This window comes from Hippopotamus amphibius, chromosome 17, assembly GCF_030028045.1.
Source record: "Hippopotamus amphibius kiboko isolate mHipAmp2 chromosome 17, mHipAmp2.hap2, whole genome shotgun sequence".
In the NCBI taxonomy this organism is placed as follows: Eukaryota; Metazoa; Chordata; class Mammalia; order Artiodactyla; family Hippopotamidae; genus Hippopotamus; species Hippopotamus amphibius.
Window position 1 is genome coordinate 57874922 of NC_080202.1, and position 23850 is coordinate 57898771.

At 51.0% G+C, this 23850-nt stretch overlaps 2 protein-coding genes across 2 annotated transcripts; both read left to right on the plus strand.

Moving 5' to 3' along the window:
* The first annotated feature begins 2191 nt into the window (after positions 1-2191).
* On the plus strand, positions 2192-5545 carry LOC130839649 (CMRF35-like molecule 6). Its single transcript, XM_057713876.1, has 4 exons — positions 2192-2255; positions 2779-3120; positions 4053-4164; positions 5381-5545. The coding sequence occupies exons 1-4, from the start codon at positions 2195-2197 to the stop codon at positions 5499-5501; spliced, it is 636 nt and encodes a 211-aa protein (XP_057569859.1). The 5' UTR covers positions 2192-2194; the 3' UTR covers positions 5502-5545.
* Positions 5546-10469: 4924 nt separating this feature from the next.
* Positions 10470-16483, plus strand: CD300LB (CD300 molecule like family member b). The gene is made up of 3 exons (XM_057713877.1): positions 10470-10512; positions 14291-14735; positions 16318-16483. Exons 1-3 carry the CDS (start codon positions 10473-10475, stop codon positions 16481-16483), a joined length of 651 nt encoding a protein of 216 aa, XP_057569860.1. The 5' UTR covers positions 10470-10472.
* Positions 16484-23850: the final 7367 nt, after the last annotated feature.

A 23850-nucleotide genomic window follows, 5' to 3' on the forward strand; every position in this document is an offset into this window, starting at 1 on the left:
TCTTCCTTCCCTGCTTTTGTTAGTAACCTGCCTCAGTAGCTGTGAGGGGTAGAGATTAATCAATGTACTCTCCGCTTTGTGAGAAAGATCAATAGACGATCAATCTCTTACCCCCCCAAAGTCAAGCAAACTTTCAGAAGTAGAGATTCATGTTCTGGTTTTGCGAGTGTGTTCATTTTTTTTTATTGCTGGAAACTGCACCGCTTCCATTGGGAATGCAGAGTCTTAACCACTGGACCTCCAGGGAAGTCCTCATTTATTTATTTATTTGTTTTTTATTTTCATGTTCTGGTTTTTAAATTCTTTTAAAAGAATTTTATTGGCATATAGTTGATTGACAATGCTGTGTTATTTTCAAGTGTGCAGCAGTTATAGATGTATATATATTCATTCTTTTTCAGATTCTTTTCCCCACATAGGTTATAACAGAATACTGAGTACAGTTCCCTGTGCTATGCAGTAGGTCCTTGTTGGTTATCTATTGTATACATAGTACTGTGTGTATGTTAACCCCAAGTTCCTAATTCCCCGCCCCCCATTTCCCCTTTGGTAACCATATGTTTGTTTTTGAAATCTGTGTCTGTTTCTGTTTTGTATATAGGTTCATTTATATCATTTTTTAAAATTAGATTACATGTATGAGTGATAGCATATGATATTTGTCTTTCTTTGTGTGACTTACTTCACTTAGCATGATAATCTCTAGGTCCATCCATGTTGCTGCAAATGGCATTATTTTGTTCTTTTTCAATAGGTTTTTAAATTCTTTTATCAAGGTATAACATACAAACAGGAGAGGGCTTGAGGGGGGTTGGGATGGAGAGGGATGTTACCCTAGTGTTGAAAGGCGAGAGGGGGGAGGGGGCTCTTGTAATGCCCAGGGCAATGGAGGAATGGGGGGGAGGGGCGGAGGGGGCGGGGGGGGGTGGGGAGAGAGAGAGTTAGAGAAAGGGTTAGTGAGGAGTGAGAGAAGTGAATCCAGGATTAAAGGGTTTGATATGATAAGATAGTGTGGAAGAGGAACAGCTCTGGGAAGAGAGCGTTTAGGAGGAAGTCAACAGACTTGGTTTGTGCAAGACAAGGTCAAGCTGGGTGAGTCGCCCCTGCACTTGACCTACTTCCCTGTCATTTCCAGGATAAACTGACCCTGAACCCATCATATCCTGCGAACCATCCACTGTGAGCAAGGACAGACCTGCTTTCCCACCTCCTGGGAAGGACCATCCCCCATGTCCGCATCTCTGCTCAGCACTGTGAACCCAGAAGAGACGCCAGCTGCCAGTGTCTCTGGGCAAACTGCCCTCGTGTTATACAGCCGCCGTCTCTATGCCCTGGGCTGGAGAGCAAAGGACCAGCCTCAGCCTCCCAGGGTCCCAACCTCCCCCTCAGCACCTGCCACCGCTGAACTCCCCTCGTTCTTTCTCAGTTCTCTGTCCTGAATCTCACGGTGTAGCTGACTTTCAAAAGAAGAAAGTAACACGTGAGGTGTGCAGAGGGTTGGCGACAGCTGCTCCACGTCTACCTCTGGGGATCTGGGAACCATGCCAGGAGGAAAACCACAGCCTGTGGGATTTGAACCCTGGCTGGGACTGGTACCCAGAACCAAGATGGGACCATTGGAGACGTGCGTTCGTGGTGCCAACTTGTGTGGCCAGAAGACGAGCTGGAGGTCCCACAGGGCAGAGCTCTCCTGGGTGCCTGGAGCTGCAGATTGATGGGACACACCCTCTGCGGAGACGGCCGAGGCCAGAGAGGATGGAAGAGTATGACATCCCCCCCAGCCTGTCCATCCTGACCACAAAGGAGATGATGCATCACAGAGGAGGAAGCCAGCTTGGCCCTGCTGTGCGGGAACATGTGTGAGACCCAGGGAGGACCAGCTGTGAGCTGTGGGGAGGGGGCAGCTCATCCCCAACAGGGGGACCCTGGACGCGTCCAGTCACTGGATTGAGAGAAGCCAGGGGCACTGGGTCCCGAGACCTGGACCAGCCGAGCTCCTCCTCTCCCTATGCGACCTGCACCCTGAGCAGCTCCAGTCGCCTGGAGGATTGTGGAGACCAAAGGCAGGGCTGGACAAGGAAGCAGAGAGGCCCAGAAAGAGGACGTGGGGACTCAGAGTGAATCCTCAGAGGAGGCTCGTCCTCGCCCCCCACCCAGGGCCTGAGCTGCTGCAGGTGACATCCGTGCTGGGGAAATGACCCCCACGGCCGGGCCCGGGTGGCTGCCTTCAGCTCTGCTGCTGCTCCACGTCCCAGGTGAGCGGCTCAGCCCTTCCTGGGAGCGGGGAAGGGGCAGGGCTGGAGGGGGTGAGCAGCTGCCCAACAGGAGGGAGGGAGGGGAGGTGGAGATGCTTCCTGGGGCGGCCAGCTCCTGCCTCAGCAGGGATCACGAGGGTTCAGTGCATGAAGCACGTGCGTCTCGTCCACTGCGCTGGACAGAGCAGTGCTGGTGATGGTCACATCTCAGTTGTCACAGTCAGAAATGATGTCTTAGGGCATCTCTCTCTCTCTCTCTCTCTCACACACACACACACACACACACATACACACACACACACACACACACAGAGGTTTTCCCATCCTGGGCCCTACCTGTCTCCATGGACACCCTCTCTTGTGTGAGTAGGGAGCTTCTCTCCCGCATCCTCCCCTGGTGCTGAGGAGAGGCCGGCCTCCTGCCTCCACCTCCTCCAGATACCAAGGCTCTGAGGGACCTGCCTCCAGGGCTTCCCTGACCCAGGCCTACCTGGTGAGGAGCCCCACTTTGTTTTCTTTCCAGGCTGTTTGTCCTTGAGTGGCCCCCGCAGGGTGACGGGCATCGTGGGGGGATCCCTGAGTGTGGAGTGTCGGTACGAGGAGGAATTCATAGACAACAAGAAGTACTTTTGCAAGAGCCTATGTCTGCCACCGTGGAGGATCGTGCAGACCAGCAAGTCAGAGAGAGAAATGAGGAGGGGCCGAGTGTCCATCAGGGACCATCCCGCAAACCTCACCTTCACAGTGACCTTGGAGAGACTCAGAGAGGATGATGCAGGAACGTACCAGTGTGGGATCGATACTTCATATTTGGAAGGAATTCTTCGAGACCCTGCCTTCCGGGTTGAGGTGTCTGTGATCCCAGGTGAGCTCCCGTCACGTCAGCCCCAGGGCTGGTCGCCCCACCTCAGGAGAGAAGTGGGACAGAAAGGCGGGGCCAGGACGGCGGGGAGGGGGCTGGGCAGTGACCCGGGACCTGGGTGGGGTGTGGGGGGTTGTGTTTGCACACACGCATGTCTCTGTCTGCACGTGGCCGGCCCGGAGCTACACCCTGATGGGGTCAAGGCCGGCAGCGCCTGCTTCATGGGCTGCCGAGCGTCCGCACCTGGGGTCTGGGCTGCCTGCTGTCCTCACAGGGGCACGTCCACTCCAGAGGGGACCCTGCATCTCTTACTGGGCTTGCGGTAGGTCCTGCCTACAGGAGCTCCCTGGCACAAGGCCCCACTGCACACAGGCTGGCCTTGACCCTGGGGCCCTGAGGACATGAGATGGGCACTCCCTCTGAGCCCGGGGTGGTCCCCGCTCCAGAATCCACACCCTGTGCTGGGCCTCGCCGCCACATCCCCTGCTCCTGGTACCCTCCCGGCTCTTGTGCTGGCCCTAAGGTCACCAGTGATCCTACAGTGTTCAGGAAGGATTCCCTGGTGTTCTGGGGGCCTCTCTTGTAACCTCAAGGAAAGCACAAAAAGGAACCCCCGCTCCTGAGTGCGGCTTCATCCTTCCCTCTGAGGGACATCGTCCTGTCTCCCCAGGCTGAGCCTGCGTCTCCCTCTCTCTCTAGACTCTGCATCTGAAAGTGCCCACCTGGCCCGGGTGCACCTGGAAAGGGCTGGCGATGGGGGCCCCGGGTGCTGGTCAGGCCTGGGGGGTCCATAGGGGGTGGTGGACACAGCACACCTGTCCAGACGGCCTGAGTGCCCTTCACTGTGTGAGTCAGAGCCACGCCAGTGACGGGGAGTGGGGACCCCGGGAAGACACCGGGCCTGACTTGTGATTTTCCCTCAGCCCCCGTTACAGCCACCAGCCCTGAGAGGTCCATGAGCACCCCAGGGGCTCCCACGACCCTGCCTGTATCCACCTGGAGCATCGTGTCTGGGCAGGAGACCCCTGATCCTGGCCAACACCCTCAGTAAGGGGCCCGCATCCCAGCACTTTAGTACCTGGGTTATTCTCTTGTAGGTGATGGGACGGGGGGAGGGATTTGTGTCTTCCATCTCAGGTCCCTCCTTTAATCCCGCACATAACTTGAAGGTCCTACTGAGTGCCTGGCGCTCTTCTGTGGATACAGGTGCCAACCACCCAGACAGGGTCCTGCTCTGATGAAAGCTGTGATCTAAGGGGGACTCACACCACGAACCAATCAGCACACAGTCAACATGAAAATATGGAAATTTGTGATGAGCCCTATGGAGAAACACCCATCACTAGGGTTGGGGAGGGTGTGTGGGGGAAGGTGATTGGATTTGCTATTTGATACATGACATTCAGGGGGCCCCCGCTGAGCATCATGTGAGGGGTGACCTTCAGGATTTGGGGAGCCCAGCATTCAGGTGTCTGCAGAGATAAGGGTCCAGGCAGAGAGAAAAGTGAGTGCAAATGTCCCACAAGAGGAGGCTTCAGGTCCTCAGCCCAGGGCAGGGCAGGAAGCAGAGGCTCTGGGCATTGGTGGGCCTGCACTCTGTCCCCTGCCTCCCCCGAGCCCTGGTCAGAAGTGTCATCCTTGTTGAAGGACCCTGGCCTCTGAGGGTGGAGAAGGCAGAGGGGGTCGTTCATTCATCCGTCAACCATCACTGAGCTTGTTTTTTTTTTTTCTTTTACTTTTTGCCATATGACTTTTCTAAATTTAAATTTTATTTTATATTAGAGTATAGAGGATGCCCTGGACTTTTAAAAGCTGACCTTTGGAGGTACCAAGCTGGTAGCAGTTTCTCCCTCTGACTAAAACAAATCGTCCCTTCCCTCACGGGAAATTCTGTTTACATTAGAGCAGACATCAAACAAATAACCCCGCTATTGATCACTGTACCCCAGATAGGGTCACCCCCGCACGTGGAGGCTTTTGAAGAACTCCTCCTCCTGCCCAGGTCCTGCCGGGATGCCTGGGTTCCTCACATTATTGTCATGGTCACGTCCACCCTCATGTCCAAGTTCTAATTCCCAACAGCAGGTATTAAGCAGAGAGAAGGGTGCAGAGGTCCCTAGAGTGGGCCTGCCCTATCCAGGGCTGATGTTTATGTGGGCAGTCGTGGCCTCAGGATCTGGTTCCTGGTGGGGGTGGGGCAGAAGAGGCCACTGGGGCCTCCCCTGAGGACGCTGCTCACTGTCTGTCACCGTGTCCCCCACAGGTCCCTGCTGGGCAGCACCCACTTCCTGCTCCTGGTCTTCCTGGAGGTGCCCCTGCTCCTGGGCATGCTCAGTGCCGTCCTCTGGGTCAACAGGCCTCTGAGGAGCTCTGAGAACCAGTAACATCTGTTGCCATGGATACCCCGCCCAGGGTCACAGCCCCCTCTGGTGGATGGCAATGACCTCTGAGTAATAAATCAAGTGCCGTCGTCCATGTTTCTCTCTGAAAGTTCTGTAAAATTTTGGGAAACTTTTTTTCTGGCAATGTATTATACAAACCAAAAATATACCTAATAAATTCCTACTCTTAAACCAACAATAGTCTTCAACACTTGAGTGTATACCTTGCAGCTTGTGATAAACATCATTAAAACTTCTGAAGCCCTAAGCGCCTCTTCTGACTCTGAATCTTACACTGATTGTCTTCTTTCTTCATGGTTTTGCCATATAGATGCATATGTATTTCCAGAGTATTCACATATTTTCAACAGTCCCCAAGGTTACCTTATTTTTATTTTTTCCAGATTTATTTAGATATAATTGACATACAGCATCGCATAAGTTTAAGATGTACGATGCGTTGATTTGATACTCATAGACGGCAAAATGGTCATCACGTTAGTGCTGGCTGACATCTCCATCACGTCACATAATTACTATTTATTTTTTTGTGGGAAGAACATTTAATATCTACTCTCTTAGCAACCTTCAAGTACGTAATATAGTGTTATGAGCTATAATCACCACGTTGTACATTAGAGATCCAGGACATATTTCTCTTATAACTGGAAGTTTATATTCTTTGATCAACAACTCCTCTATTTCCCTACCCCTCTCTCACCCCCTAGTAACCACCATTCTACACTCTTTTTGAGTTTGGTGGGTTTTTTTTTTTTTTTTTTTTGGATTCCACATGTAAGTGATATTATACAGTATTTGTCTTTCTCAATCTGACTTATTTCACTTAACCTGATGCCCTCAAGGTCCATCCGTGTTGTTGCAAATGGCAGGATTTCCTTCTTTCTCGTGGCTCCTTGTGTGTGTACACCGCATCTTCTCTATCCATTCATCTTCTGTTAGACATGTAGGTTTGTTTCCATCTCTTGGGTTTTGTGAATAAAGCTGCAGTGGACATGGGTGTGCAGGTATCTCTTCGAGATCCTGTTTTCATTTTCTTTGGCTATAAACCTAGAGGTGGGGTGGCCAGATCATATGGTAGTTCTATTCTTAATTTTTTGAGGAAACTCCATATTGTTTTCCACAGGGGTTGGACCAATCTACATTCCCCCCAACAGTGCACAGAGGTCCCCTTTTCTCCACATTCTTGCCAACACTTGCTAACGCTCGTCTTTTTGGGGACAGCCATCCTAACAGGTGTGCAGTGATATCTCGTTGTGGTTTTGATTTGCATTTCTGTGACGTTGAGCACCTTTTCGTGGACCTGTTGGACACTTGTGTGTCTTCTTTGGAAAAATGTCTATTCAGTTTCTCTGGCGTTTTTACAGTGGATTTTTTTTTTGTATTGAGTTGCATGCGTTCTTTATATATTTGGGATATTAACCTCTTATCCCGAAATATGGTTTGCAAATTTTTTCTCCCATTCTGTCAGTTGCCTTTTCAGTTTTGTTTTGTTTTGCTTTTTTGCTGTGCACAAGCTTTAAAATTTGATGCAGTCCCACTTATAATTTTAGCATTTGTTGATTGTGCTTTTGGTGTCATATTCAAAAATCATTGCCAAGACCAATGTTAAGGACTTTTTCCCTATGTCTGATTTCTGTGTACTCTTGGACTTTTTTCCTGGACTCTTTATCCTATTTTATTCATCCAATTGTTTGACTCTGATAGCTGGCACAGCACAGTTACAGCTTTATTAAAAGTCGAAATTGGGACATTTGTAGAGACATAGATGGACCTAGAGACTGTCATACAGAGTGAAGCGAGTCAGAAAGAGAATAAATATCGTATAGTAACGCATATATGCAGAATATAGAAAAACGGTACAGATCAACTGGTTTGCAAGGCAGAAACAGAGACACAGATGTAGAGAACAAACATGGACACCAAGTGGCGAAAGTGGCAGGGGAAGGGGGGAAGGTTGGGGTGGGATGAATTGGGAGATTGGGATTGCCATATATACATTACTAATAAGAAAAAAATATCAAATTGTACACTTTAAATATATGCAGTTTATTGTATGTCAATTGTATCTCAATAAAAGTTCTTAAAAAAAAAGTCTTGAGATCTGATAGGACACAACTGCACATCGTTCTTTGATATTAGGAATCTTTGTAAACATTGACCATTTCCTCTTCCATATAAATTTTACAATGAATCAAATTTACAAGAAAGAACTCTGTTGAGAAAAAAAAACCCCACAAGATCATTTCAATTGATGCAGAAAAAACATACAACAAAAATTTAACACCTTGGGACTTCCCTGGTGGTGCAGTGGATGAGACTCCGTGCTCCCAATGCAGGGGGCTCGGGTTCCAGCCCTGGTCAGGGAACTAGATGCCACATGTGTGTCACCACTAAGAGTTCGCATGCCGTAACAAAGGAGCCTGCGCGCTGCAACTAAGACTTGGTGCAACTAACTAACTAGATAAATAAATATTAAAAAAAAATTTAACACCTTTTCATGGTAAAAAAAACACTCAACAAACTAGAAATAAAGGGAAACTACAGTCTATAGCAAGCCTACGAAAATCTGACTCTTTTTAGTTTTATGTGAAGACGATCAATTCATCTATGATTGTTTAGAATTTTGTTTCTTCGTTTCCAGTTCTCATATCTTTTATTTCTTTTTCTTGTTGATTCCACAAGCCTGTTAAAGCACTGAATCAGTCATGATTGCCAGCAGCCTGGTCCTCCTCCTGCTTTAAAGGAAAGCCTTTTCACGATTTTCCATGGTTTTTGGTTTTTTTGGCTGAACCATGTAGCTTGTGGGATCTTAGTTCCCTGACCAGAGATTGAACCCATGCACTTGGCATGGAAAGCGTGGCGTTCTAACCACTGGACAACCAGGGAATTCTCTGCCATTGATTTTGTTTTGTTTTGTTTTTATTTATTTTTATTTTTATTTTTTAAAAAATTTTATTTATGTAGAGAACAGATGTAGAGAACAAACATATGGACACCAAGTGGGGAAAGTGGAGAGGGTTGGGGGGGAATGAACTGGGAGATAGGGATTGCCATATATACATTACAAATAAGAAAAAAACACCAAATTGTACACCCTAAATATATGCAGTTTATTGTCTGTTAACTGTATCTCAATAAAATTTCTTAAGAAAAAATTTATTTATTTGTTTGTTTATTTATTGGCTGTGTTGGGTGTTCGTTGCTGCATGTGGGCTTTCTCTAGTTGCAGAGAGCAGGGGCTACTCTTCATTGTGGTGCACAGGCTTCTCATTGCGGTGGCTTCTCTTGTTGCAAGCACAGACTCTAGACATGCGGGCTTCAGTAGTTGTGGCACATGGGCTCAACAGTTGTGGCTCACAGGCTCCAGAGCACAGGCTCAGTAGTTGTTACACATGGGCTTAGTTGCTCCGCGGCATGTGGGCTCTTCCCAGCCTAGGGCTCGAACCTGTGTCCCCTGCGTTGACAGGTGGGTTCTTAACCACTGCACCACCAGAGAAGCCCGCCATTGGTTTTAATGTTTGCAGAATGTTTCCTTATAGATACTTTTCCATTCCTAGCTTATCATGAAAAGTAAAGGATTTTTATATAATGCTTTGCATACGTAGTATTGATTTATGACTGTGGTTTTTCTCTTATTACATTACCATGATGAATTGTATAAAAAAATTTTTTCTTTTGGCCGTGCCACGCGACTTGTGGGATCTTAGACCAGGGATTGAACCTGGGCCCTGGCAGTGAAAGCACCAAGTCTTAACCACTGGACCACCGGGGAATTCCCTACATTTTTTATACTAACAACAAACTTGTTCCACCTTCGCAGAGAAGTGAAGATAGCGGGGCGATGATCTGGCCCGATCCTGTCTGACGCACATCCCAGATCTTTTCCTATTTCCCATCACTTTCTTGGCGCCCCCAGCGCCCTGGTACAGGACTAAGTCCTCTAACTTCTCTCAGCCTTGCTGAACGTATCCTGAGCCACCAAACCACAGGACTTCCAGGGACAGCTCCTCCCTCCAAGTTTGCTCTGGACACCTGGGAAGAGATAAACCTCCCCTGCCTCCCAAAAGTGTTCTTCAAGAGCTTTACTACTGGGTTACATCTATCGTGATCTGAATTAAACAATGTCAGGTTACGTTTAGAATTTGTCCTACTACTAGTGAGGAAACCCTCCTCTCAGCCTCCTGTCCTGGGCTTGTTTTAATCCTACTCCTCATCTAGCATCACAAGTCTTGCCCAGGGTGTTAACAATGACACAGGGTGCTCCCCCTGTCCCAGGACTCTGTCCTCGGAACTGCAGATACATTTTCTCAACTGAATTCTCATAACAACTCTCATTAGTCCAATTTACACATATACACACTGAGGCTCAGAAAGGTTAAGGAAGTTGTCCACAGTCACACAGCTTATATGTAGTGCTTGTGGGGGTTGAGCCCGGGTCTGTCTCATCTCACAGCCTGCACTTCTGTGCACTTGGCTGTAACACCTGGACAGAGACATCTCCAGGTGTGCCAAGCACGTTCAGCTGACATGTGAGTTGGGGGTTCCCTGCTGCCGGGATCCGTTGTTGTGCTGGAGTTGACACCCAGACTGCGGTGCCCCTTGGCCCCAAGGCCTGATAGGTCAGATGCCGCCTCCTCTGACCTTTCTGCAGACACATCCCCCCCGACCCCCGCCCTTCTGCCTCCGCAGAGCTCCCTTTCTTCCTCTTTCCTACCTAGTGCGGACTCTCGTGCCCCTGTGACCCAGCCCTGCCAAGAACAACACCCCTTTTGCTGAATAATTAAACACAGGAAACACTCTATAAAAGGAAGCGAATGAGTAAGAAACTCAAAGGCGGTCTGGCCAAGCAGAGGGTACAAGCCTGTGTTCAGACAGAGCTTCGAGAGCCAGCTGGGGTCTGCACGTGCTTTCCAGCTGTAGCGCAGAGGGGCGAGGGGGCGGGGAGGCAGGGCCATGTGGCTGTCCCCTGCTCTACTGCTTCTCAGCCTCCCAGGTGAGTGTGCGGGGGCACCGCAGGGGCAGGGAGGTGGGGGAGAGGGTCTGTCGCAGGTACAAGGAAGGATGTCACGTCTGGGGAAATGAGAGGTGACTTTGTTCTTTCATCCAGCAAAAGTGCACTGGGGTACTCTTTGTGCCAGGCAGGCACAGGGCTGTGAGGACGTGATGGGAAAAGAGAGAAATGACTGACCATTATAAAGAACAGCTGGAAAAAAAAAAGAAAGAGGAGCCAGGAATTTCCTGGAGGTCCAGTGATTAGGACTCCACGCTTTCACTGTCGAGGGCCCGGGTTGGCTCTCTGGTCGGGGAACTAAGATCCCGCAAGCTGCACAGCACAGCTGAGAAGAAAAAAAAAAAAAAGGCTCATGGCAACCATCTATCTGATGAGCCTGGGAGAAAGGGATCAGCCCTTCAAGCAGAGAACAGGGAAAGGCATTCCCTGAAGTGGGAACTGCATGCCAAGGGGTGGAGGCTTGAGAGAAGATAGGGGTCCCTGCAGAGGGAGCTCTGCCTTTGCAGAGAGCCTTGGGGTGACCGGTTGGAAGCAAGGCTGGGAATGGGAGAGACAGGATTCTGAGGGGCCCAGGACATCATGTCCAGGAACTGAGACTTTCAAAGAGGAAATTTCTCAGGAACCCAGATGGGTGACGCGAGGGGCTTCTCTTCTGTGGAGAAAACACTGCCTACGCTGTTCCCTGGATACTAGGGCACAGCGTGGAGGCTTGCACAATGTAGGCAGGAGGTGTGGCTTACACAGTCCTCGCTCTCCAGGCCAGGGGACTGACCATCTGGCACAAACAGACTTGTCCATGCAGGGCACCCAGGAAAGAGTGTGGCCAAGGAGACGGGAGAGCCGAGTTCAGTCCCTTATTGTTCTAGAACCTGGATTTCTAGTGGAACGGAGTCCCTGAGCCCATTCCAACTCTAATGATGTAGGACTCTACCATTCAGATAGATGTATTGGGTTGGCCAAAATGTTTTTGGCCAACCCATTACATAGATGAGGGCTGTGGGCATCCCTGAATTCTCGCGGTCATTGATGGTACTGATGCTGAAGAAGCCTTGTGTTGATACTTGTGGACAGGCTGCCAGGGCAGAGGCTTGTCTGTGACGGCCACGTTCATTAAGTGGGACCCCGAATGGCCCAAATTCCCAAAGCACAGCAACTCAGAATGTCTGCATCTCCCCCTGGGCTCCGGCTTTGCATTTGAGTTCTGAGGCCCCCCCTGCCATCTGCTCTCTCTTAAACCCAAAGTCCAGCTCACCTGGAGGCCAAGGAGAAGAGTGTGGGGGGGCTGTGCTGGGCTCGCAAGCTCTTACATGCATGCACACAACACACTCCCACAATGGAGTCGAACGCACACACCCACACGGAATCACACCCCAGTTCACATTTATATTCTCACACTCTCATACACACACACACACACTCATTTAGACACACAGGCACACATGCATATATTCGCTCACAGGGACACAAAATGGTACACACACTTGCACAGCCACACACACACGCACACACAATCTTTCTCACTCACACACAAAGTCGCACTCTCATCTCACACACCAAAAGACACACACATACCGTCTCACACACACATACACAGAGTTAAATGCACACACTCACACAAACACTCTTCTCCCCCATTTGAAGACTGAGACCCACTGAGGCTAATCAGAGCCTTGGGGAGGGTGGGTGCTGAGAGATGGGGCGGGGTCCCTCCTCCTTCGATTCTGAATGAACGTGGGTGTGAAGTTAGCCAAGGATGGAAAAAAGCCACCCTGCCAAGTTTTCAACTCTAGATCCCATCAGCCGCTCTGGGTTCCTATTGTGAAAGGCAGGAGAGAAAGTGGACCAGGTGAAGTCACAGTGACCCAGCTTCCGGCAGGACATTCTCTCGTCTGCTTGGTTATCTGATCCCCCAACAACCCCGAGAATGGAAGAAGAGACCCCTGTTCCCCCAATGAGCAAAGGGTTGCAAGAATGGCCCGGGGCCTGGACCTGTACCTTGGAACTTACTCTTCTGAGCTTGGGCTGGCATGATGGCTTGGGAACGCCAGCACAGACCCCTGGCACCCAAAGTGCAAACTAAGACTGCCTCAAACCCCATTGCAGGGACTTCCCTGGTGGCGCAGTGGTTAAGAATCCGCCTGCCAATGCAGGAGACACGGATTCGATCCCTGGTCCAGGAAGATCCCACATGTCATGGAGCAACTAAGCCCATGCGCCACAACTACTGAGCTTGTGCTCTAGAGCCCGTGAGCCACAACTATTGAGCCCTCGAGCCACAATTACTGAAACCCGAGCACGCAGGGCCCGTGCTCTGCAACAACAGAAGCCACTGCAATGAGAAGCCCATGCACTACAATGAAAAGTAGCTCCGCTTTCCGCAACTAGAGAAAGCCCGAGAAGCAAAGAAGACCCAACATAGCCAATAAATTTATTAATGTATTTAATTAATTAATTTATTTATTTATTTTTAAGAATGTAAAGACAGAGAAAGAAGGAACCGTTATAAATTAAAAACAAAACAAAACAAACCCATTGCACAACTCACGTTCCCCAGGCACCTCTGCTCTGAGCTCCCCATCGGCTGTTCTGACTCATGTTACAGGTCATCTGTCACTTGCTATCTGCCCAGACGTGGAGATCAACTGTGATCTAAATTTTGAGGCAATTGTTTAACCAGGGATTTTGCACATAAGGCAAACTATCCTGAAGGTTTGACACAAAGGAGAAGGTTTCTATCTCAAATTCACGAAAATGAAAAATGGAAATTTAAACAGCCGTATGCTTTTAAAACCTGTCAGCCCTGTTCCCCAGAGTTCTGCTTCCACATCACGGCTGTCCTGTCATTTCTCTCTCTCTCTTCCTTCAAACCAACTCTTGAGGGACTTGCCTGGTGGTCCAGTGGTTAGGACTCAGAGCTTTCACTGCCCAGATTCAAGCCCTGGGAACTAAGATCCTGCAAGCTGCGTGGCGAGGCCAAAAAAAAAAAAAAAAAAAAAAGGTGTTCCAGTTCTGTAACTATTGACTTTGGGAAACAGACATCCACTGTGTACTTGTAAGTGGTGGACGGGGGCTCAGGGAAGAATTGTGGCTGCAAATATGGATTTGGGAACCATCCGCATGTCGGCGAGAACTGAAAGCGTATAAATGGAAAATCACCCCGTGGGGTGAAATAGTGGGAGACAGATAAAGGCTGGAGGGGGACCCTGGGCTGCCCGACAGTGGAGCTGCCCCAGGCCCACTCAGACAAGGGACATCTCTTCCTACCTCTGTGTCCAGAGACATGGCATCGAGAGCCTGAAATCAGGCCTGGTGGGAATGTTTACACTCAGGAAATTGAAAAGCGCTGCAAACCCAAGATTTTTTTTCTCCCCAGAGGACTGGCTGTGAAATGTTTACCAGCACATTACTGTTTACACTAAGATTTAAAGAGAGAGGGAGAGAAAAGAAATTGGTAGAGGCCTCTGGGACAGCGTAGCTGGAGAAGAAGGAGGGCCCAGGTGAGAACAGCCTTGAGAGGACAAGGAAAGAAAGTGTCAGAAAATCAGATGCCATGAGCAGAGGTAGGGAAGTGGGGGCCAAAGAGGCCAGAGCACTGTCACCGAGGGGGCTTGGTGGGGATGCTAGACAGAGGAGACGGTGGATGCGAGGCGTCAGCTCAAGGGGGTAGCCGGGAAGGCTGGGGACCCTGGTCCAGTCTCTGGACGCCGGTGTGGGCTGGCTCAGGGTGGCAGGAGCTGTATCCCGGGTTTCTGTTTTCCAGGCTGTTTCTCCATCCAAGGCCCAGGGTCCGTGCAAGGCCCAGAGCGGGGATCGGTGACCGTGCAGTGTCACTACCGCCCAGGATGGGAGACCCACGTGAAGTGGTGGTGCCGAGGGGCAAGGTGGGACACGTGCAGGATCCTCGTTGAAACCAGAGGATCAGAGCAAGAAGTGAGCAAGGACCGTGTGTCCATCAAGGACGATCAGAGAAACCGCTTGTTCACGGTGACCATGCTGAGGCTCAGGTCAGACGACACAGACACTTACTGGTGCGGGATTGAAAAGACTGGAATTGACCTGGGGACACGAATTAAAGTCACCGTTGACCCAGGTAAGAACTTCCTCGTCTACACGGCGGGGTCCTGGTGCTCAGGACTGGACGAGCGAGGGCCCCTGCCCCCTCCTCCCCGAGGGCAGAGGGGAAGCCAGAGACTTTTTGAGAGCAAGTGTGTGTGAGAGCGAGGGACAGACAGACACGTGGGAAAGAGGTGGGAGAAATCAAGGCCGAGCAGCAGCCCAGCCCGGCTGCCCGTCACATCCCTGAGGTCCCTCTGAGGCACCTGCAGTGATGTCCCAGGCAGGGCATTGCTCTGGGAAGTGGGCAACCTCTGACAGTCACACCCAGGACCTGGCATCACGCAGAGGGGCACAGGGCGGCATCTGGGTCCCAGTGCTGAACTCCAGGAACCTGGCCAACATCCTGGCACCTCTCCTCTCTGGACACCAGGCTGCGCACATAAATCGTCTTAACAGTTCCTCATAAACATATCTTCTTCATCACTGTCACTGTTCACTATTTGACCAGAAGGCGTCCTCTTATTCACCAGCCAGAATCCCCCTCGCCCTTTACCACCCCAATAACTAGACGTCCTGTTTCCAGAACTGTCTGTTCTTGAGCCCTGTTTCTTCAGGCACTGTTTGAGCGGAAAGGACCAGGGATTTTTCTCCCCAACCAAAAGTGCCACTTGCAGTGTGATTCCTCTCTCTCTCTCCCCAGAATAAACTGCACTGCTTCCTCCTGTCTAATCTTTATTTCTTCTTGCCATACCTGGAAACAATGGGGGAAAATGACTGTGGGTTGTGATTCAGATGACTCGATAGAAAGGGAAGAAGCCAGAGGGGCTGCATCCAAAGAGACGAAGCCTCCTGATCCAGGGGAAGGGAGTCTCCTGTGAGGGCTGGCAGGGGTGGAGTGGCATTGCCAGGAGAGCACGAAACCCCAGTCTGTGCCAATAACCTGGGACCAACTTTGTCGGTGTCTAGAGGGAGCTGTTCTGACCACATCAAGAAGCCTGCTCACCAGGACAGCTGCCAACAGCCATTCAGACAAGTCTTCCAGACCCCACATCAGGTGAGTAGCTGCGGTCCTTTCTCCTGCCCCTACCTGGGGCCTTTCCTATGGGACAGCTGAGCCTGGGAACCCCATGCAGTCACCTGATCCTGGAGCCCATCACAGTCAGAGCCAAGGCCCAAAGCCCACCTCTCAGCCCACTCCCACCCACATCACGCTGCATCCTCCATTTCCTCATTCTAGCCCCGGGCAGAAATCTGCCCTGCAGACCTCTCCTCTGTAAGCATCCCTGGTGGAAGGGAGGTCTGCAAATCCTCTGCCCATTCAATTGTCAACAAAAAAGCACCGATGACCTAGTGGATGCCAAGGGAGACAAGACACAATCTTCAGGAACCAATGCATCAGGGAGGATGATTTAGGAACCCGGAGCTGGCGTTAGTGGAAGCAGTGAGAACACAGAGGCAGACTGCAGGTGCTTCTGCTGGGCTGAGATGCACTTTGGACAAATGGAACTAAGAAAGGAAGGTGGGTCCAGTTGAGAGCAAAACAAAAAAGCTGAGTTATTCCGAGGACCCTGGCGGTTGAGCCACTGAGGAGGTCCTTGGGGGTCTTCAGAGAGGGGCTGCCGGGCCCTGGGTCATGGGCTTCACGGAGCTGGCCAAGCCCCACCGTGTCAGGCTCTGCGGGGACGGGCCCTGCCGGGGCCCGGGGCTCTGACCGTCTGCCTGCTCTCCCAGGACCCACTACTTGCTCCTGGCGTTCCTGAAGGTGCCCATCTTGCTCATCTTGGTCGGTGCTGTGCTCTGGTTGAAGGAACCTCACAGGGAGGCCGAGGAACAATGGGAACAGCCCATCTACATGAATCTGTCCTCTGACCTTCTGACCAAAGACACCGCCCCTTAGACTGACCGATGAGCAGCACCTTCCAACCCGGGACTCCATTTCCAGGGGAGAAGCGGGCTGTGGAAGAAATCCCTCTGCGTTGTCAGGATGCGGTGACCAGGCTGGGGGCCTGGGGGCTGGCCAGGCACCCGTCCTGCCCGGCACAGCTCAGGGACACGGCTCAGCCCCTTCTGATGTGTCCTCACTGCCCGGGGTCCAGCGTCCTGGACACCCGCCCGCCCCCCGCCCCACCCATGGGGGTCCAGGCTCCAGGTCGGGAGCTGTTGGGATGGAACTCAAGTTCGGACGGCTGTGTCCCCACTCCTGGAAGCACTCGGGCGCGGAGCCGGGGGCCGAGGCACAGAGAGAAGAAACAGGGATTCAGTAGAGAGAGTCGGGGCCTGCCCGGTGCTGGGGTCCCTTCACTCCTGAGACCAGCGCAACGCCCGCTATGTCTGAGCTGCTGGGTATCGATGGCCTGTGCCTATGAGAACCCTGACCAATGAGCGCGCGCGCGCGCGCGCGCGCGCGCGCGCACACACACACACACACACACACCCCCCCCAAGGAGGGTGATTCTGTGGAGAGTCCTGGTTCTGGGCCATGAGAGGTTGGACATCCCCTCTGCCCAGTGAGGACACTGCTCTGAGTACACCCTGCTGAGGAGGGCCCCCAGTGCTGGTCTTCCTCCTCCCCTCCCCCTCCTTTATCCTCCTCCTCCTCTTTCCTCCCTCCTCTTCTTTCCTCCCTCCTCCTCCCCCCTCCTCCCCCTCCCCCTCCCCCTCCTTTCCTAACCCTCCTCCTCCCCCTTCTTCTCCCCTCCCCCTCCGCCTCCTCTGTCCTGACTCTCCAAGCTCCCTGCCCTCCACCTCTCCAGGGCTGGGGCTCCCTAGCAGCTGTGACTTGGGAGCCCGGCCTTCCCTTCTCCCCTCAGCACGACTGCTGGGCCTCAGAAACTACCTCCAGGTCAGGGAGGGTGATATGAAAACTGAGGGAAACCATGTTGCCTCTCTTAAATGACGTTGTTTAAACCATCTTAACAATGAAACGTCTGAGGGAAAGTCCCCTCTTTGAAGCGCCTCATGCATGTCAACGACACCCTGGGATTCCGTCGCTTTGTGTCACGTGGGTCGCGGTCCTCACAGCAAGGCGGCCTCCCTTTGGGTGAGGAGAAGCCGTCCGGTCTGAGATGGGTCCCCCCCGCCCCCCCACACAAACACAAATATAGACACACGTTTGGAACTTTCCCCAATGTTTTATCCCCCAGCTTTATTGAGGTATCATTGACAAATAAAAATTGTATATATTTAAGGTGTAAATGTGATGATTTAACATACATTGTGAGACGAATACCCCAATCAAGTTAACGACATAGCCATCACTTTACACTGTTACCGTTTTAATATATTTTAATTTCTTTTTTTTTTCGGTGTAATGAGAACACGTAAGATCTACCCTCTTAGCAAATTTCCAAGACACAACACAGTATGATTAAGTCAAGTCGCTGTGCTATTAGACCCCTAGGTTTTTTCATCTTACAACTGGAAGTTTGTGCCCTCTGGCCAACCTCTCCCTTTCCTTCCCCCACCCCCAGCCCCCAGTAACCACCATTCTTCTCCCTGGTTCTATGTGGAATGTTTCCCTTTGAACAGCTGTGAGGACACGTCCACCCTGCCCTTTGTCCTAAGGGGTGGGCCCTGGTTCTCAGCCTCAAGAGGCCACCAGAAGATGCCTCATCTGGGGATAAAAGAGAGGGGAATCTTCCGGTCCTCAGCATGGTAGCTGAAGCCTCTCCACCCCGCCCTACCCCACAGGATGCTATAATCCTCTCTCCGTGCTCTTCAGCCAATGAGAAACTTTCTCCCACTTTACACTTGGTTTAGGGCTGTGGTCAGTGACAGGCCTGAAAATTCCCAGAAAGGACTGGAGTTGAGCCAGATTAAGACTCTTTGAGTCACCCTGTTAGGGACCCACAGTCCGCCAGCTCCAGAGTCCCCCCCTCTGTGAATCCAGCCTCTGGGAGATCCGACCAGATGCGGGTGACACAGCAGCTCTGTGGAGGGCAAAGCCAGAGCCCAGCTGCCTCATTAGCTCAGGTGGGCGAGGGGCCACGGGGGGTTGCCGACCTAGTGACAGTGCTTTTCCCACAGTTCCTTACTGTGATATTCACGGAGCCCCCTATCTCTTTGGAGAAACTGTGGTTGGGTTGTTACCCTCACAACGTCATCAAAGAAAATCCACTGGAGTAGGCATCCCGTCTGTCCTGAACCCCATCCCCGCCACACACACGCACACACACACACACACACTTCTGGGAGGTGCCCCTTGGGTTCCGATGAAAGCTGTCAAGAAAAACCTGCCTAATACGCTCGCTGTCCGGGGTAGGGAGAAAGACGGAAATGAAATAAGTTAGCACTCGAGCTGGGAGAGTATTTTCCAGCCAATGTGTTTCCATCAGGAGCCTAGTGCACAAGCCCTCATGCCTTAAACTGCTGGAGAAGCGGGTGTTTCTTCATGTGTGATTTCAGCACATTCTGTAACCAAGAGTCGGCAGAGATAGAGAGGTGGAGAGAGCGGATGTGGATTGCTCCTTTCAAAGGGAAGCACAACTTCTCCTTCCCCGTGAGTTCCTATCGTGGGTCTTCACTTCTGAGCATCTGCGCGACCGCAGAGGAAGTTCACCCACAGCAGAGAGAAGTGCGTCAGGGGCACGAAAAGCAGCAGCAGCCCAAGCCAGGACGTGGGGTCCTCTCTCCTCAAGGATGGATGTGTCCTGAATGGTGTTTTCTTAATAGATGAGGCTAAAGGAATCAGTTTCCAGCACCTATCCGCACCTCTGCTCACCTATCCTCTGAACGTCACTCTCCACGGCTGGCTTGTCTGCCTGGCTTTTATCCGCCGGCCCCGAGCTTCCCAGATCCTCATGACTGGGTCTGTTTATGCCCTTACCCCTGCCCCCCTGCCCCCTGTGAAGCTGGGAGTCAAGGCTCCTCCCAGAACGGGGGCCCAGATGCAGCTCTGGTGGCTCTCCTGGGCTCCCTCTAAACTCCTGCGGTGAGAGTTAGCAGGGAGGGAGCCTGGGACCTAGGCTCCCTCTGGGTACCACTCTCCCACCCCCTCGCTGGCAGGACAGCCTCTGCTACTGTGTACCGTCTCCACACCAGCTCCTCGTCCGCTGGTCACCCTTCCTCAAGCCTTTCCTGAGCTTAGGAACCTCAGACCTGTGACCAGGTCCCTGTCCAACCCCTGCCAGCCCTCAACCCGGCTCACAAATCACCCCTGTGTCTGTGCAGCCCCATGCCTGGGCCAGGTGTCTCGAGTGTGGAGGTCAGCCTTAGTTCCCAATAAGTAGGGCCCCTATCCAGTGGGAACTCCAAGGATGATGACCTTTTAGGGAGTTAGGTCTACTGTTCCCATTGAAAGCATGGTATTGGGTGGGAATTCCCTGGTGGTCCAGTGGTTACAACTCAGTGCTTTCACTGCTGGAGCCAGGGTTGGATCCCTGGATGGAGTACCTAGATACTGCAAGCCACACAGTACGGCCAAAAAAAAGAAAGAAAGAAAGCATGGGGATCTTCCTAGGTGGCGCAGCGGTTAAGAATCCGCCTGCCAATGCAGGGGACCCAGGTTCGAGCCCTGGTCCAAGAAGATCCCACATGCCACGGAGCAACTAAGTCCGTGCACCACAACTCTTGAGCCTGCGTGCTGCAACTACTGAAGCCCACGTGCCGAGAGCCCGTGCTCCACAACAAGAGAAGCCTCCGCAATGAGGAGCCCACACACCGCAACAAAGAGTAGCCCCCTGCTTGTCTCAACTAGAGAAAGACTGTGTGCAGCTACGAAGACCCAATGCAGCCAATAAACAAATAAAATAATAAAATAAAATAAAGCATGGGATCTGGGCCAAGTCAGATCCTCATTAACTCACTCATTCATTCAACAAATGTAAGTAACGTGCCTACGAAGTCCAGGCACCGTATTCAATGCACATTGACTATTGTTTGAATGAGGAAAGCCCCGGCAGTCTTCTTCTATACATTTGAAATCCAAGAGCGTGTTTTCATTTCAACCGCCCTCCTCTTATCCTGAAGAGGAAGGTTGCAGCTGACGAGGGCGCCCACGGGCTTTCCTATGACGATTTAGCCTCCATTAGAGATGATGTACAAAACATAGCTTGGGATTAGAACAATGAGATACGACCACACATCTATTAGAATGGCTAAAATCCAAAACATCGACAACATCCAATGCTGGTGAGGATGTGGAGCAACAGGAACGTTCAGCAATTGGTGATGGAGTACGAAATGGCACAGCCCCTTTTAAGACAGTTTGAGTGGCCCTCTGACTCTCAAGTTCATGCAGGAATTGGGGGACTTTTGGACGTGTATTCTGGGCCTCATTTGGTGATATGCGTTTGTTGTGGGTCCTGGATGTGCTATGTTGTGCCATCCACACAAACCGGCACTGGAAAAAAAAAACCCATAGATTGTATTATGAGGACAACAGACAACTGACAACCTCTCCCCACCTTGGTGCCACAGACTCTTCCCCAGAACCAGAAGTGTCTCTTCCACTCATCATATGACATCGATGGTCCAAAGACTAGATGAACACCGATTAAACTAATCTTGATAGAGCAAGTGGTGGGAAGGAAAAAAAAATGGATGCTAATTATACCCTAATCATCTAACCAGAAAGATGAGTAGAGTCTTCGTCTTGAAGACGTTTATTTAGGGCACTGCCCTGACCACAAAGAGGAAAAATGAGAATCTTGGAGAGGAAGGGCAGCTGGCCAGAGGCAGGAGGGAGCTGTGATGGGGAGATGGGAGGATTGCCACATTCTGTAGTTTATACACGGGAACTCTGAGTGCATTCTGTTGATTCGGTTACCAAGACAAAGCTCATAGTCAAGTGTGCGTCACGCTCTCAACCCCGTTCTGGAAGTTTTCTGTCACTGCTGCCTCTTTGACTTGAAATTAAGACACACACAGCTGGAGGAGGTGGGAGGAGGAAGTAGATGAAAGAGAAACACCGAGGAGGTCTGGGATGGAGATTTGGGAGCTGGGAAACAAGCATCGAGGCAAATATGGCAGCCGCACTTGGCTATTGAGCACTTGAACATGTGGTTGGTCTGCCTCGAGGTGTGCTGTGAGTGTCAAATGCACAGTAGGTGTTGAAAACTTACTGTAGAAAAAAGAATTTAAAATACCTCTGAGATCGTTGAAATGATCATATTTTGAGTATATCAGGTTAAATGAAATATACCCCTAAAATTAATTTCAGCTTTTTAAAAGTGTATGTATGTATGTAGTTGGCTGCATGGGGTCTTAGTTGTGGCACGTGAGATCTTCACTGCGGCATGCAGGATCTTTCTTTGCAGCGCATGGGCTCTTTGTGGCACGTGCGGCGCCTGGGCTCCAGGGTGCCGTGGGCTTCAGGGTGCCGTGGGCTCTATAGTTTGTGGCACGCAAGCTCTAGAGCACGTGGGCTCAGTAGTTGCCCCATGGCATGTGGGATCTTAGTTCCCCAACCAGGGATCAAACCTGCATCCCCTGCATTGGAAGGTGGATGCTTAACCACTGGACCACCAGGGAAGTCCCTTAAGAGTGTCTTTAAGGTGGCCACTAGAAAATTTTTAATTACACACGTGGCTCCCATTGTATTCCTGTTGGACGGCGTTGGGGTGAAATCCACATGGGGTCAGGATTTGCTTCCTTTTATACGTCAGGAGAGACAAGAGCTGGAGAGGGAGGGTTCTGAGGCTGCCCCCAACCCTGCTTGGGAAAATGGAGCGGTGGGCGCCCCAGCGGAGCGTCTCAGGATGGCGGGAAGAAGGGACGTGAGGCTAAAGGGGCAGGTTTGGGTCAGAGAGTTAAGATGATCAAAAATCCTGCTGAGAAGCCCAAGAATTTCTGAGGCTAAATCAGGATGGATGTTATAAGGATTTTTCAGTCTTTCCTCTCCTGGTTAACTCTCTTAAGCCCTTTTAGACTAAAAAATAAAGATTTTAAACTAAAAAAAAAAACAAAAACCTTGGATTTGCACATCCTTTGATAAGGCTAGGTTCCTAAGATGCCCTGAGAAAGCCTGGGGGTTGGTCTTAACAGATCAAACACACCCAGTCTTGAATAATGGGGGCAAAAAGCACCGTGGTGGGGTCCAGGCGTGTGGATCATGGTCCTTGTGCTGCTGTGACCTTCTGTCTCTGATTTCCCTGCTGCTCTTCCCCTAATGTCCTGTGTGCAGTGAGGGCACAGACTTAACGGCTCCTAACGGATTTTCCATTTTAAGTTTCGAGAACGCTTGAGCCCTCTCTGCACAGCAGGCACCAGCGTACACTTGCTGTTGATGGTGATGAGCAGGATGAGGAAGAGGAGAGCCGTGAAGCAGGAACCTTGCTTATCTTGCTGACTTCCGCATGCCCTGGGGTGTGGGAAGCACCTGGTACCTAGCAGGCCGTTAATAAATGGACGCTAAATAAGGGAATGGGGAAATGACAGAAAATGTGGTGGCTCCGAGTATAAGAGTAGGGGGGGGCGGGTCTGCCCCTGTGAGGACAAGTTCATTTAAAATAATACTCAGTGGGCTTCCTAGGTGGCGCAGTGGTTAAGAATCTGCCTGCCAATGCAGAGGACACGGGTTCGATCCCTGCTCCCGGAAGATCCCACACGCCGTGGAGCAACTAAGACCGTGTGCCAAAAAAACAAAAAACAAAAAAAACTTCAGTGTTGCAGGGAGATCAACTCGATGATGGGTGATGACTTAGGGGGGTGGGATAGGGAGGGCAGGAAGGAGTCGTGGGAGGGAGGAGATGTGGGGATATATGTATAAATACAGCTAATTCACTTTGTTGTACAGCAGAAACTGGCACAACAGTGTAAAACAATTATATTCCAATAAAGACCTTAAAAAAAACAACAACTCAGTGTTGGGGGCTGAGGAGGGAGGAAGTTTAGAAAGACACGCGGAATGTTTGCCAGGCCCAAAGGACCAATGTTATGACCTGACGTCACTTTATTTATTTATTTTTTCCTGGCTACACCAAATGGCTTGTGGGGAATCTTAGTTCCCCAACCAGGGATCGAACCCAGGCCCCCTGCCATGGGAGCACAGAGTCCTAAACACTGGACCGCCAGGGAAGTCCCGACTTCACTTTAATAAGCCAAACAAACCCTCTAAACCAGAGGTTCTCAACCAGGGATGCTACAACATGGGGACATCTGTCAATGTCTGAGACGATTTTGGTTGTCACGACAGGTGTGTGTTTCGGGTGGGGGCTGCTACTGGCACCCACCAGGTAGAGGCCAGGGATTCTGCTGCACATCCTACAATGTATAGTAAGTCCCCTACATGCAAATGAGCTCCGTGCCAAGGGCGCATTCTTAAGT